Here is a 15,512-nt window from a genome sequence, read left to right as displayed (position 1 = left end):
TAGTCTTTGTACATTAAGTGGTCATTTTGCAAACGATTGTCCCTTAGAAGAAAGCAAATGCACTATTGAAGGTTGTAAGGGATTTTTATTTCTCATGAAAGATGAAGTAGGAGATGTATATCAGCCGTATGCTTCAAAATGCACTTGTTGTGGGTTTTTCTATTGGATAGATGAGCGCCTAGCTCCGTATAAAGATGAAGTTGCTAAAATCAGCCTTTTACCATGCATAGATCCATGTTGCGAAGGTAAGATGAAGCTAATTACCTCTCCTAAGAAATTGTGTACCGGAAAAAGATACTATCTATGTCCCAAATGTGTTAGGGTTAAGTTTTTAATGTTTGTATGCTTTAATTAAGGTTTGTATTCGATGTAAAGTCGGCATTGTACTAAATTAAAAGCGTGCCGGATATTAACAGTTTATAAACCATGCCGGTGAATATATAGTCGGAACGTTTCTCCTAATACACCCTGCCGACTATAATGTATGAGAACATCCAGAAACAAGTTTTTTTTTTCTGTTTTGATCGGCATGGTTATCCACATAAACCCTGTCGGCCACAGAAAAGCCGGCAACCTGACGAAACTAAGACCATGCCGACCCTGTGACGGTCGACACTGTAGGAGGGAAAAAACCTTGTCGACCGTCCCAGGACTTTTTTCCTGTGCTTTCATGCAGTGCAGCCGGCAGCCTGACGAATTTATAACATGTCGACCCTGTGACGGTCGGCATGGTCGTGTGACAAATACAATGCCGACCAAAGGAGTATACACAAAAAAATCACATCCATTTCATTCATTTGTAGTATTCCAAAGTACATTACACAAAACACGAATGCGATTACAAAAGTATTCCAAAAAGATTCCTTATTCCCTAATCATAATCACTCATCACTCAAATCTATGGGAGGGAGTTCATTCAAATCTATTGAACCTCCTTTAGTCAAATCTATGAGACATTCCCTAGACTCATCTAAAACATTCCAAAGGTCCATGTTGTCCTCATAAAGTTTCACCCATTCCTTGCTCTTGTTGTTTATGAACTTCTCCCAAAAACTAAACCTACAAAGAGGAGGTAATGGACATTCCTTGTTGAGTGTAGACCAATAAAATGATTTTTATCCTCCAAAGCCATAACAATTCTTCTATGCTTGAGTTGCTCCACACAAATCGCATGTTTCGGTGCAAATGTTATAGATAGTCCTTTACTAAAAAAATGTACCACGCATGACCACGTATCCGCCAATAGATGGCCACACTCCGACATTCTCATCCAATGCTCCCATTTGATTGGTGCATTTCCCTACGGGCCTTTAACACTAGTAAACAATTCTTTAAAAGTCACTTCTTTGTCCTCCATCGAACCTTCTAGCATCATTGAGATATGAAACTCCTTGTCTTTTTCTAGTCGTGCGACCATCTTCTTTCTTATGTACGGGTGAGATTCTCCTCAACCGCTCCACTTAGGTGTCCCAATTGTTGCGAGACAACGTGAAACCCACAATTTACATCCTTTGGGACGTCGTCGGTACCAATAACGAACTCTTGAATAATTTGAGGGAGTTGTACGCGATACTCTTGCAATACCGGTTGTACTACCTTCCTTGGACGACCTCTTTTCTTCGCAACATCCCATTGGCTTGCTTGACTCTCAAGAGGTAGAGTGCCATTTGGATTCAATTTTGAGGCCGTTGGTGTAGTTGAATCCTTCCTTGGCCGACCCCTTTTCTTTCCAACAAATTCCACACTTTCTTGACTCTCAAGAAGTGGAGTGCTATTTGGATTCAATTTTGAAACCGTTGATGTAGTTGTTTCTTTCCTCGGACGACCTCTTTTTTTTTTAGCCGGCTCCTCCTTGTATTGCGCCTCGATATAAACATGTCCGGATGGATCGCATTTTGTACTCAAATACTCTTTAATTTGTTCCCTTTCTTCCGCCCTCGTCTTTGTGGTAGGTGGTCTACCACAAGGATCTTGTTTCGCCGGTTCTTGAAGTTCTTCCATAAAAGGGTAAACAATCGGCATCAACTTGTGCTTCATAGTTTGTTTGTCCAACCTATTCAACTTGGGGTACTTTTCGAGGATTATTCTCCCAAGTTCCATGTCGCCAAACTCTTCGCCGGGATATTCTCTTGGAGCCGGTTTGAAAGATAGTTGCTTCCAATAAGGATCGATATCTTGAATCAGAATGAGAGTTTTATACCTACCAAGAATATGACGACATGGAAGTCTGATAGCCTTCATTATCCTACACTTACAAGGAGTGCTCGGGTCATCATACTTTTGATACAACTTGAGATGTTTCATCATGAAACGTATTGCCCAATGCGAGACGTTTCTATGTATACCAACAAGTAACCAATTATCCTCCTTAAACTCCTTCAACTTACGGAAGCTACTTTCTTGGAATTGCTTTTTTATCATGTCGATGTCATTATTAGTGTACTCATGGATAACATGTTGCACCGTCACAACCCCATTTTGACTTGTGAAAAGTAGACCTTTTAGTCTCTCATGAGCTTGCTCTACCATACTTGTGGATTCAAGTTTGAAATGTTTATAGTCGTAAGTAAAAGCATACACAAACCTCTCTTTGTGTGGCCTCAACCATTGTTTCTTGCAATATTCCACTACTTTGGGGTAATTAGTCCCCTACTCATCCTCGAACTCCTTCAATTTTATCATATACATAACCCTTTCTCTTGTGACTTGTGTCCGGCGAACCATAACACTCGCATACCATTTCAAACCGCGTATCTTTTTGTTGGGTATTTTTCAATAGAACGCACATCTTCTCTTTTGCTTTCTCAACAATCCAATTGACTGCGTCGTTTTTTTCCTCCCATTCCAAATCATTAGCGTAATGTGCGGAAGTATCGGGACCCCTAATATTGTGAGCTTGAGGCTGATCCGTCATCGGTACCAATGCAACAATCTACAAAACATCAAAAGTTAGTTGATATGTATTACCAAAGTCGGTAGGTCAACATATAAAACCATACCGACTACAAAATACCTGACATGGTAGAAAAATTCAACAGTGCCGACCAAAATATATTCGGCAGGGTCTACGTATCCACTACAATGTCGGCGTAAGCATTTTCAAATCACGATTCCTGTGTTGCAAAAAACTGGAAGTCGGCAGAGTCGACATATAAAACCCTACCGACTACAAAATACCCGGCACGGTAGAAAAATTCAACAGTGCCGACCGAGATATAGTCGGCAGGGTCTGCGTATCCATCACAATGCCGGCGTAAGCATTTTCAAATCACGACTCATGTGCAAAAAAAATTGGAAGTCGGCAAGGTTCAAATTTTCTACCTTGTCGACACGGGTACTGCTCATGAAAAGTCGGCATGTTGTTCAAATATAAACCACGCCGGTGCTTAAGGTCGGCATGATCGACAAGCGTCGACCTTGCCGACCCTGGGAAGCAAAAGTGAAAAAAAACCAAATCGATCATTTGCATGGAAAAATCACAATCTTCACCATGTAGGTTGTCTACCTGATTACTTGCAACTTCATTCTCTTCTTCTGAGTCATTGGATTCTACGTTTGGCTCAAGATATTCATCACTTTCATAGCCATCTTGAGTTTGAGGAAAATAAAAGTGAGGATCATGCATGTAATACATTTGATCATGATTTGGTAGGTCATCATACAAGTACTCATCTGTAGGAGGAAAGTTAGAAGACTCCCCCACTTCAAAATCAAGATTAGAATCACTCATATCACAAATTTCTCAAAAACCCTAACTCCCCCCCCCCCCCCCCCCCCCCCCAAACCTCCTCTATTAATTCATACTCTTTCCCACTCTCAACTGTTTCCAAACCCACTCATATAAATCAACTAACTAATCTAACTAATTTAATTAATATAATCGTTTCAATTAAATTAGTGTTAATCATTGCAGGGGCAATTTTGCCATTTAGAAAGTACAAGGATAAGGGGTGGCTTCTTTTACTCCATAACGACCTAGCTTTTGTCTCATTAGATATAACCCAATTAATTTGGGTATACCCCAATCAAGCCAGGTAAATAAAACTCTCTCCTTTTTTTCTCTTAAACTATCCAAAACTTCTCTTCTAGATTTTTGCACCTTCAAACCTAAATCTACTTGGATTATCTGAGTTTCTAAGTAGATTTGGGTTTCTGTAGTTAGTAGATTTAAATTAAATAAGATAAATTATTGTCATATTAGGTTTTAGATTTCTGGTTCCTTATTTGCTTTGAATACATATTATCCATAACTACTTCAAGCCATTTGGTGTTTTATTATGCTATTATAGCAATTTATCATAGCCTTCCGGCAGTTCTGATGGAATATGATGATGGAATCAAAGACATGGATTTGTTGAATCAGATTGTTTCACCAATTATTATCTTAATAATCTCATGTTGGACAAAATTATGTTTTGGAAATCACTCAGTAAATTACTTTCGGGCAACTTCGAATATCAATGATTTTTTTTTGGAAGACATTTTGGAGAATCTCAGGCTTCTTATAAAAGATTCAATTATTTTTTTTTTCTGAATCACACACTTTTTATTAGAATAAGAAAAATTGATAAAGATTACAAGATTAAAAGTAAATCAGAAAAGAAGCCAACTTCATAGGCTTAAAAGCAAAAGAAAGGAAGTACTAGCTAAATCTAACAAAATCTGTAGTATTCAATGTTTGGCATTTCAATTCTTGTCAGAAAATTAGGTCTCCCATAGTATAGTTGCCTTTGACCTGTTGCTAGTTTGGCACCTCTTTTTGCAGCTGTATCAGCAGAGAAGTTAACTTCTATGAAGCAGTGACAGAATGTTATTGAGTTGAGTTTCTTCACAGCCTTCTGCCATCTTATTCTGACAAACCAGGGCATCTTATTCTCAGCAAATTCAGAGACTACTGTTTTAGAGTCCGGGTTAATGATTATATTCTTCAATTCCCAAGTCACAGCAAGCTCGGCTGCACAGATTACAGCATACACTTCATCTATGTAGTTGGATGCAACACCAATTCCACCAGAGAGGGTTCCCATTAATTGTCATAGATGATCTCTAATTACAATTCCAAAACCAACAGCCCCTGGATTTCCAAAAGATGCACCATCACAACAGAAAAGAATAAAACTATCTTTGGAGGAATCCAATAACAAGTTTTAATGCTCTGAAATCTTATCATCCTTGGACCCAAATTGAAGTATAGAATTATCTGATTATCATAAGCTTGATCCCATTTATTACCCTACATTCTAAGTCCCCCTTCACATGCAGTTTTCTTGATTCTGCACTTAAAATTCTGAATATTGGGATTGACTTGCTCAAATATCTTTTTATTTTTCTGAAACCAAAGCTCCTTGATAATCGAACTGGCTGTAATGATCCAGCACTCTTTAACCAGAGGACTTTTGTTTCTATCACATCTCCACACATCTTCAAAAGATTTTGGTTTTGTAAAGTTAAACACATAGCATACCCAACTCCAAATCTCAATATTGAATTTGCACTCCCATAAGAGATGGTTTCTATCACATCTCCACACATCTTCAAAATATTTTGGTTTTGTAAAGTTAAACACATAGCATACCCAACTCCAAATCTCAATATTGAATTTGCACTCCCATAAGAGATGGTTCATATTGTCTTGAGATTCTTCTCAAATGCAGCATCTTGAGACCATATCATAGCCATTTTTAATCATTTTCAGGTCATCAACATATGTCTTGAACTATTTTCCACAAATTGCTTGCAATGCTTGGATGAAGATAAGAGTTCCATATAAAATTATGCCCATGTAACTGTGGTTCTTTATTTCTTATGATGTTAATTGCTGAGGAAGTTGAAAAGATACCTTTTATATCACCCTTCCAAATTAGATGGTCATGCTCTGCTCCAATTTCTGGCAAATTATAGGATGAAAGAATTTGACTGGTCCCCCCCAGACATGCTCCATTCTCCATCAAGAATTATATCTGCAATTTTCATATGTATATGCTCTTTAACATAATCTGTGTAACCAATATCCTCAATAAGAGGAGTATCATTAATCCAAGAGTCAAACCATAATGATACCTTTCTTCCATCACTTAAAGACCATCTAATATTTTTCTTTAAATTATCCCAAGCCCATTTTAGCCCTGGCCAAATGGAAGATAATTTCCAATTGTTCTTCCATTGCCCATGCTTATCTTGGTACTTTGCTTTTATAAATAATGCGCACTCTGCATCAGAATTCATGATTCTCCATAATAACTTCATAAGCAGAGCTTTGTTAATGACTTCTAACCTTTGAATTCCCAAGCCACCTTCACTGTAAGGAGTACACATCTTCTTCCAAGAAAGTATTGTATATTTTTGATTTCTCCATCTCTAGACCATAAGAAATTTCTTATAATTTTTTTCACAGGTCTTAATCACAGAAGAACACCACTTGTATATTGACATATTGTAGATGGGAACACTACATAACACTGATTTTATTAGCACCAACCTGTCATGAAAAGATAGCAGTTTTCCTTTCCAAGAAGCAAGCTTTTTCTGCATTAATTCAACCGTGGGCCAAATGGTGGAAATTTTAACTCTCCCAGAATGAAGTATAACTCCCAAATATTTTTCAGGTAAAGTACTTAAATCCATTTGAATCAAATTTTGAATGTACCTCTTCCTTTCTTCAGTAGTGCCATCAATGAATAGCTTGCTTTTGCTTTTATTTATTACTTTCCATGAACTGAGTTGGTAGCTTTCTAAAAGTTTCATCAAATTCTCAATACTCTTCTTTGCTCCATTTCAAAAGATAAAGACATCATCTGCAAAGAACATGTGGGTGGGATGAATTCCATTTCTGATCACCATGGAGCTATCTTTCCTTCCTCTACCATTTTTGAAATATTCCTACTAAGTACATCTTCTATGAGAACAAACAAAGTTGGAGATAATGGGTCTCCTTGTCTAAGTCCCCTTCCAACAGAAAAGAAGCCATTTGGCCCTCCATTAATCATTACAGATAACTTAGCAGATTCAAACAGAGTACACAACCACTTGCACTAAGATTCTGAAAATCCATATTTTAGTAACACTTGACATAAGAAGTCCCAGCTGACAGAATCATATGCTTGCGAAATATCTAGTTTAAGTCCAATATTACCTCCTCTCATTTTCTTCTTCATTTCATTTACCATCTCAGAAGCAAGAGCAATTTGATCCTGAATATTTTTCCCTTTAATGTACGCAGCTTGTCGGGGAGAAATAAGTTTATGCATCAAAGTAGATATTCTTGAACTAATGATCTTAGTAAAGATTTTGAAACTTACATTGCTGAGCCCAATTGGTCTGAACTGATTAGGAGATCTAGCACCTTCAACTTTTGAAAGCAGAACAATGAAATTTGAGTTTAAGCCTTTTGGGATGAATCTTCTTCTCCAGCAAAATTGTACTGCATTTACTACATCATCTTGAATTATGTGCCAACAAGCTTTGTAAAAGCTTCCAGAGTACCCATTAGGTCCTGGAGAGCTATCAGGGTCCATTTCAAACAGAGTTTTCTTGATTTCCTCAGTTGATGGAATGACATCCAACATTTCTTGGTCTTCTTCAGTTATAAGTTTTGGTATCACATCAAGTAATGATTATGTTATCTCCATTTTTTAAATTTAAACTTCTACGCAAAGTGGTTAATAAGAACCTCAACAATTTTTCCTTGTTCAGTTATAATGTTATTGTTACCATCCTCCAATTCTCCAATAAAATTTTTGGCTTGCTTGATTTTGAAATTTGTGTGGAAAAAACCTGTATTCGTAGATCCCTCCTTTACCCATTTAGTTCTAGCCTTCATTTTCATCATTGTATTTAACTGCACTTCCTTGGAGTTTAGCTCATTTTCTACTTCCACAAGATTGTTTAATAGGTCCTCATTAAATGGATCTTGATCAGATGCTTCCATAGATTCTTGAACTCTTTTTTAAGCTTCTTTGATCTTCACATGAACATTACCAAAAACATTCCAATTCCAATCAACCAGAACTTTTTTGAGCTTCTTAAGTTTACTTTGAAACACATAAGCTGGATCTCCCAATACTTGCTCAGACCAACATTTATTTACAACTTCCAAAAAACCAGGATGTTCAATCCATTTCTGAAATTTTTTTGTGGCACATTTTTTGGTTTAGGAATACTTACATTACCACCCAAAAGAGGAGAGTGATCAGAAGCTATTCTAATACCAACTTTATAACCCCATCCTTCATATTTTTGAATCCAAAGATTATTGTATACTGCTCTATCCAGATTGCATAAAATCCTGCTTGTACCATGTTGACAATTAGACCAAGAATGTTGAAGACCTGTCTTTGGAGCTTGTTGCAATTCACATTTGTCTAAACATGTAGTAAATTCAAGCATTGTTCTTCTGTTTGCTGGTCTACCTCCAACTTTTTCTTCAGCAGATGTGATAGCATTAAAATCACCAATTACACGCCATGGATGTTTTAATTCACTAACTGCTTCCATCTCAGCCCATAAAATTCTTCTTTGTACTGCTCCAACATGAGCATGAACACAAGAAATAAGATCTCCCCCTATGTTTACAGTTATCATTTGACTTGACATAGAAACCACAGAAGGAGTAGGTAGATTTTTGTTCCAGAATAACCATATGTTACCTTTTTGATTGTTCATTAAGTTATGGATGACCATATTTTTCATACCAGGAAGATTTAATTTGAAAAAGCTTGCACTACAAAAAATTTAGGTTCTGCTATAAAAACTAATGATGGATTAAATTGATTTACTAAAGACCACAACTTATTTTGATCCCTAGTCCTTCTAAGTCCCCTTAAGTTCCAAAAAAGAATCTTCATATTTGTGGATGGAGTCCTTTAGTGCCTCCCTTTCCCTGATTTTTCCTAAAATTGTATTTGTTGGTAGCTTGTAGAATTTTTACCTTTGGTTCTGCTTCTTGTTTTTGTGTTTCAGAATTAGATGTTGCATTTGAAGAAGCTGGTTTTTGAATTATTCTTGACCAAGAGGTTAAAGGCACTCTTTCCTCTGATATTGAACCATCCTTCCCATTTATGTATTTGATAACACTCTTTTCAACTGCATTTTCTTCAACAATTTGTGATATTTTTGTTGGATCAAGAGTACATCCTTCCTCTGATATATTGATAACAATTTCTTCTTCAACCACTGTATTTAATGAACCAAATCTTCTTGAAGTAATTTTAACTGCATTACTTGAGTGCTGTGGAGTAACCTCTTGTTGATTAATATGTGTCACATGAGTGAAGAAAATATCAAATTTCTCTGTGTTGGTTGGAGGAGATATTGTTGTTGTTGGAGATACAGGTTTTGTAAAATTAGTGCCCTTGTGTTCATATGCTTTATTAGAGTCAAATTTGTCTTGAGACTTCATTGATGTTGAGCAAAATAATGGAGAGTTGTTGTTTTGTAAAATACTTGATTCTTGTGATACCTTCTTAACTCTGCACTCAGATAGAAGATGACCAACAATTTTGCAATTCTGGCAGAATTTAGGTAGCTTAGTAAGCATCACATCTTGCATGAAACCTCCAAATTTAGTTTTTATCCAAAGCTTGTGAGGAACCTTCTTTGCTAAATCGATATTGACTAAAACTCTTGCATACAACCCATTTTCAAAGTTTAAGGTAGCTTCATCCACTTTCACAGGATCACTCAAAGCACTGCAGATGGTGAAGAGTGTTTTTTCATCTCAATAATCTAAGCTGAGTCCAGGAAGATGAACCCAAATATTTGCATATGATGTACGATGATTTTCTGGACGAAAATTGGGTATCCATTCGAATCCATAGATCCTGATGAAGAACTTCCCATTTCCCAGCTTTGATATAACTTTGATCACGCTCATTATCCAGTTTGATCGTAAAGAATCCTTTTCCTAATGGAATCATTTTGCATTGACCTTCTAATTTCCACTGACTTTTTAGGTTAGAAACGGCATCAGAAAATTTCAAATGAAGCAAATCAAGACGACCGATTAACGAGAATCTCCACGCAACACATCTATCATCAGTACCTTTAACAAGATCTATTGAAGGACTTTCCTCAACCGGATTAACAAGATCTACAGAGTTATTAACATCAACAGTAGAAGAACCCATTTCTGGATTTGATGTATTTTCCATAAAATTTTAAGACAACTACCTAAATTAAAGACTGATAACTACCTTCTGATGAAAATTTTAACTTCGATCATTAGGACTGTAAGAATTCTACCTGAATTAAGGATGCAGTTCCTCGAAAAATGAAGAAAAAACGAAGAAAAAATTCACTGAGTCGATCGACGATTTGCAGAGCTCCGAGTCAGCCGGTTTGGAAGTGTTCTCTCAGTAATGTCCAAAATTATTTATGTGGAAGGTTATTCAGGTTAATGCTGGAAGAATTTTGGGATGCCGGATTATTGATTTTGATATAACATCTTTGATGGTTAAGGTAAAATGGAAAACTCAATTAATTAAAGATCTAAATCTCAATGATGTGATAATGGAAGGAGATGCAGATGATATTGAGTAAGCCATTTTGGGGAATGATCAAGAGGTTCCTTGGAGATTCAAGAATTCAGTTAGGTTCTTCCACGTTTTTCAGTTTCATGTAGATCAAAGAAATCACATTGTAAATTGAATTTGTCAATGTACAATGTATAATGATGTAACGGAAGGGTGTGTCATTCTACCATCTCTTCTATGTAACAATCCAAACCTCAATTTAAATGAGGTATTTTAATAAATAATTCTAGCGTTTTTTTTCCATCATAAAAAAAAAAAAAAAAAAAGAAAAAACTATGTATGTCCTAAAACGTAAATGCTCTAAGCGGGACAAAATCGAAGGAAAAAAACATTTGGACAAATGCGGACTGAGACAAGGGAAATAGAAAGCCACGTGGCGCTTATCCAAGCTTCCCACTAAAATCTTTGCTAATCCCCGATGGACAGGAGGGACACATCCTTTCTTGTATTTGTCCGAAGAGATTTGTCCCGTGAGTAGGTCCTAAAATATATATTCTGATGATGCACGGATCATGTATCAAATTACAGGAGTTACGGGAGAAACCCTTTTGCAAGGGAAGAATGGTGCCTCGAATTAGTAACCCAAAATATGATGCTAAAAAAGGGAAATGTTGTTATCGGGGCCAAGAAGTCATTTGAGTTTGTTTAACTGTTACAGGCAATGGGTAGATTTGAGCGACTTGTGCACACTGTCAAGAGCAAAGATACCAGCGTCAAATAATGTCAACTGTGCTTTATCCATCTGCGTCAAGGGATAAACTTTTTTTTTAGTTTTTTTTTTATATATTTACTCCCTCCATTTCAAATTAATAGGGTTGTTTGTGTGCGAGCAAGGGAAAAGGAAAAAATAAATAAAAAAGCTAACCGGGAATAATTAATGAAAGTGTAAGAAAGGAAAAAGAAAGAATAGCAAAAGGAGATAAATAGGTTACGAATAATAAGGGTTCTTCACATGATGCATGCTCAAAGATGCATCATTTAATGAACCTCATCTCAAGCTTGTGTTGCACGTGGATTTCACTAGTTGTGCGAAAATACATAATTATGATGTATTTCGCAAATTGAGCATTAACCGAGAATTGAAAATGCACCATTATGGAGCATCACCCGAAATTCGTTGTCGCGAAAGTAGGTGGACTTAGTATACAACCATCTGCTTCACTTTTTCTATTTGTAAAAATGTCAATAAGATATATATAGCGAAGGGGTGTTAGTTGAAAATACATTTATCGGAGATGCATCCTTAAGCTGCAAAGCTTGGTCGGTAAAGCATATATGATGTGAAAGCATTATTATGACGAGTTGCTTACTCGAGATAGAACTTCATGATGCGTAGGCAGCCACAATGAGTTGCAAGATTTGTGATCCAATATTTTGTCACCCATGTCATCTAATTAGGAGATGATTGCGACATTTTGGAAACTCATGTTATAAAGTCTCGGGAACCATGGTTGTCTATTTCAATATCAACATGGTTAGCAGCTCAGCTTCAGTGCAAGATCATGATCTTCAGTCTGCTTCTCCTCATGCTCCTGTTATAGCCCATATGTTCCCTTTTTGTTAATTTTAGTGAAAAACTATTTAATACATATGGATAACAAAAATAAAGTTTTCGAAAAATTCCTCGATCCATCATGTCTTCTTGATTTCCTTGGTTTCTCCAACTCTCCTTGAACTCTTCGTTATTTCAAGTTGCAATTATTCTGAACGTGTTCAACTCAGCATCGTTCTTGTTGAAGAACCGATTCCATAGCAATAACAACTTTTTGAAAACAAATATTCTCAATCGTTGTTACAAAAACATAGTATTATTATCTTCTCTCCAAAGTTTAACCGTATCTCAACTCTGAAGTAATACTGCGGTGATATGTTTCTCCCCCTTAATCAATACTTACATCTTTTGTTTAATAGGTAAAACCTATTGCTTAAATGATCCACTCCCCCTTACATAATGATCCGTAAACCATATGTATGTAGTATGAAACTACTAAATAAAATTCCCATTTTTGGTCAATAAAATTAATAAAGGTACGAAAATCGCGGGATCCTAATGAATACAACCAAAAGATATCTCAATTTTTAAGGAAGATGGAGATACTACATAATAACATAGTTAAAATGCAACTCCTGATATCAACTTATTAGATGATATCACATAGTAATAAATACTTAGCGCTCATTCTAGGAGATTAAAAAGATACAAGCATCCCTTTATAATTCCACAGCCACACTCCCCACAAAGATATAACAATTAAGCACAAGTTCATTTAAGAACTCTCCCCCATAAAATGTCATTCCCAAGAGAACAAAATGAGTGAGCTTACTTTCGTGAAAAAGAAGGATTTTGGAAATTAACAAATCACAAGGATTTGTATCCATAATATCGACATAAGTTGATCTCAAGGCCAGTTACGAACAACGAGACGATTTTACTCAACATAAGAGAATCTTACGGAGTGTGTCAAGCAGCAAAACACATAAGTGTATCACAAAAAGATCAATACTGCGAGAAAAATATCAAAGAGTTTGTTCTATTTTTCGTTTATAAAAACATAACAGATTTAACTTCTGAGCATATATGAAATATTAGCTCGATTCACGAGACGTAAAAGCACAAATATTTCATAATAATTTTTCAATAATTAAACCAATAATGATTACATACCGCAAGTTCATCTTCCAAAAACTCTAGAATTTAAATAAATAAATCTAAAAACATGCAAGATGAAAAACGTTGAAAATAGCTATGTGTAATCACAATCTTTGCTATACCTAAACCTAGTTATCCTTCTCAAGAATAAAATCCTCAAAAGAAGTTTCCTAGATAAAAAAAATGGTCTAAAAGAGTTTTACTCTGAGATTCCCAGACTATTTTCATAGTTTCTCTAATCATCAAGTTCCTCTTCAATAAGATCCAATCTGGATTCAACCAGTTCTATTTTCTCTTCAAGCCTCTTTGTGGAGAATTATAGTTCAGAGCATAGTGCTTGAACTTGTTCTAGAACAAGATTCAATTTGAGAGATAATTCATCAAACTGAGATCCAGGTTGATTGTCACTAGGTGTAGATTCACCCTTGTCTTGACAAGAATTATTATCAGATGACTCAAACCTGATTTTCCTTGTTGGAAGTTGCACAGTCCAGACTTCATCCTCCTTGCTCTAGAAGTTTGAAGAAGACATGAGATATTCCCGAACCTAAATGGTTTCTGAAAGAGAAATAACTTTTTGTAACCTAGGTTACCGAACTTAGAGAACTCATATATATCTTAAGATTACAGATAAATTCCCATTACAAACTTTACCTTAGACCTACGGTATTTCACACAAGTTTTTAAACTTCTCATGATTATGCGCAATAACAATTATCTTCCTTAGCTCAACAAGTAAAGTTAGAGCACAAGGAGTATCAGTCTTGGTTTGACATAAATTGTTCCAGGGAGTGAAACTCTACCATCTATAATTTATTGTTAAGCACGTGAATCAAAGAGAATTTGACACTTTTTCCCTTTTTAATTATGATTCTCATCCAAGGGAGGGATATGAACCAACAAGAGAATTACTAGATGTGACAACTTCCTTCGCTTAGCAAAGGATCAGGTGGATTTTTAGGAACTGACATATTTAGTCTAGATCTTCTACTTACCTTGACAAGGGATACAAAGACCGAAGATGAGTCTATTAACTTTTCCCCACGTATTGTCTTCCTTAATTTGTGGATCATTCCTTGCAGTCTGTAAATCTCTCTGTTCACTTCTCTTGAGAGTTCAGACATTCCCTTTTTTTTTGAACTTTTTCATGTTTCTGAAATATAGTTGTAAAGGAGTTAGGATTTATAGCAGATTTATCCTTTGAATAAGTACGTTTTTCATTCAGGACCCTTGGAGGTTCGCATGTCATCTTATTATCCCTGGTATTAAACTTCTCTTGTTTAAGTGTGGGAGAGTTATACGAAGAGTAGTATTTGCTGTTCTTACAAGAGTTTTTCAGTCGAGACCGTTTCTTGTTTTTCCGAACAGTTGATTTCATCAGATAATACGAGCATATTTGTTCTTGTTTTAATTTCTCTAGTTCACATTCCAGATTCTCAATTCTTTTAATCCACATGTCCCTTTTTTGTTGGAATTCAGCCTTTACTGAAAGAATTTCCTCACTCAAGCGATCGATTCTTTCTCTGGTGGAAGGAGCATTTCCCAATGTGGATTTTTTAAAATTGTTTGAATCATGAACTTGTTCATTGTCACATATGTGAGAAGAACTGCATTGGGTGATTCATGCTCAGAATAATAGTTTAAGGTTGCTATTCGGGCCTTAGTTTTCTCACAATAGTCCTTGTTGGAACACATGGATATGTGATGACCATGACCAAGACATTTGGAACCGACTATAACATCTTTGTGTATTTGAACCCTTTTATCCTTATTCTTGATTGATGATTTTTTTTATGATTTTTCCTCTTTATATGTCTAAGAGTTTTCTTCACCTGTTGTATAAATAGTGACAGAGTTCGATTAAGGATGTTCTCATCTTTCTCATCATATTTTTTTTTACTTAGAGATTTATCATTAAAATTTCTTCCCACATTTGAAATATAATGATTGTCTCTTTTGTGTTCTGGATCAAAGATTTTCAGCTTCCCACCAAGAGTGTTCCTGGAAAGTGTACCAAGGTTATTTCCTTCCATGATGGCAATTTTCTTAGCCTCATATCTTGTTGGTAAGGATCATAGAATTTTCATCATAATGTCTGTTAGAGCAATGCTCGGTCGAACTCGCAACCATTGCTATCTCAATCTTGTTTGTCAAGTTTAGTTGTTAAAACTACAAGTCTTGATTTCTAATCTACTTATAGTTATGTCACGGATTAGGATAAAATGTATAATTGAGCTTTAGACTTCACGACGTTCATCGATTGAAGATGAAAAACTACTAAGGGGAGCTTGTGGAACTTCATCAACAAAAGGTATGTGGAGACTTCAACTCAT

At 35.9% G+C, this 15,512-nt stretch overlaps 2 protein-coding genes across 2 annotated transcripts; both read right to left on the bottom strand.

The window, feature by feature from the left end:
* Positions 1 to 6,833: 6,833 nt before the first annotated feature.
* Positions 6,834 to 7,565, bottom strand: LOC113279107. The gene is made up of 2 exons (XM_026527817.1): positions 7,133 to 7,565; positions 6,834 to 6,973 (listed from the first exon to the last, which is right to left on the bottom strand). The coding sequence occupies exons 1-2, from the start codon at positions 7,563 to 7,565 to the stop codon at positions 6,834 to 6,836; spliced, it is 573 nt and encodes a 190-aa protein (XP_026383602.1).
* Positions 7,566 to 8,839: 1,274 nt separating this feature from the next.
* On the bottom strand, positions 8,840 to 10,124 carry LOC113279106. The gene is made up of 2 exons (XM_026527816.1): positions 9,772 to 10,124; positions 8,840 to 9,686 (listed from the first exon to the last, which is right to left on the bottom strand). Exons 1-2 carry the CDS (start codon positions 10,122 to 10,124, stop codon positions 8,840 to 8,842), a joined length of 1,200 nt encoding a protein of 399 aa, XP_026383601.1.
* Positions 10,125 to 15,512: the final 5,388 nt, after the last annotated feature.

This window comes from Papaver somniferum, chromosome 5, assembly GCF_003573695.1.
Source record: "Papaver somniferum cultivar HN1 chromosome 5, ASM357369v1, whole genome shotgun sequence".
Classification (NCBI taxonomy): Eukaryota; Viridiplantae; Streptophyta; class Magnoliopsida; order Ranunculales; family Papaveraceae; genus Papaver; species Papaver somniferum.
Note: the sequence above shows the minus strand (reverse complement) of the source record. Positions and strands in the feature narration are given on the sequence as shown.

Bases quoted from the DNA above. Each gene is read 5' to 3' on its own strand.
- LOC113279106 (XM_026527816.1), bottom strand. From the start codon at position 10,124: ATGGGTTCTTCTACTGTTGATGTTAATAACTCTGTAGATCTTGTTAAT. The intron at 9,687-9,771 runs GTACATCATATG...CACCATCTGCAG, and splicing joins TTTTCGTCCAGAAAATCATC to TGCTTTGAGTGATCCTGTGA.
- LOC113279107 (XM_026527817.1), bottom strand. From the start codon at position 7,565: ATGTTGGATGTCATTCCATCAACTGAGGAAATCAAGAAAACTCTGTTT. The intron at 6,974-7,132 runs GTAATATTGGAC...TGATTAATGGAG, and splicing joins GAAGAAGAAAATGAGAGGAG to GGCCAAATGGCTTCTTTTCT.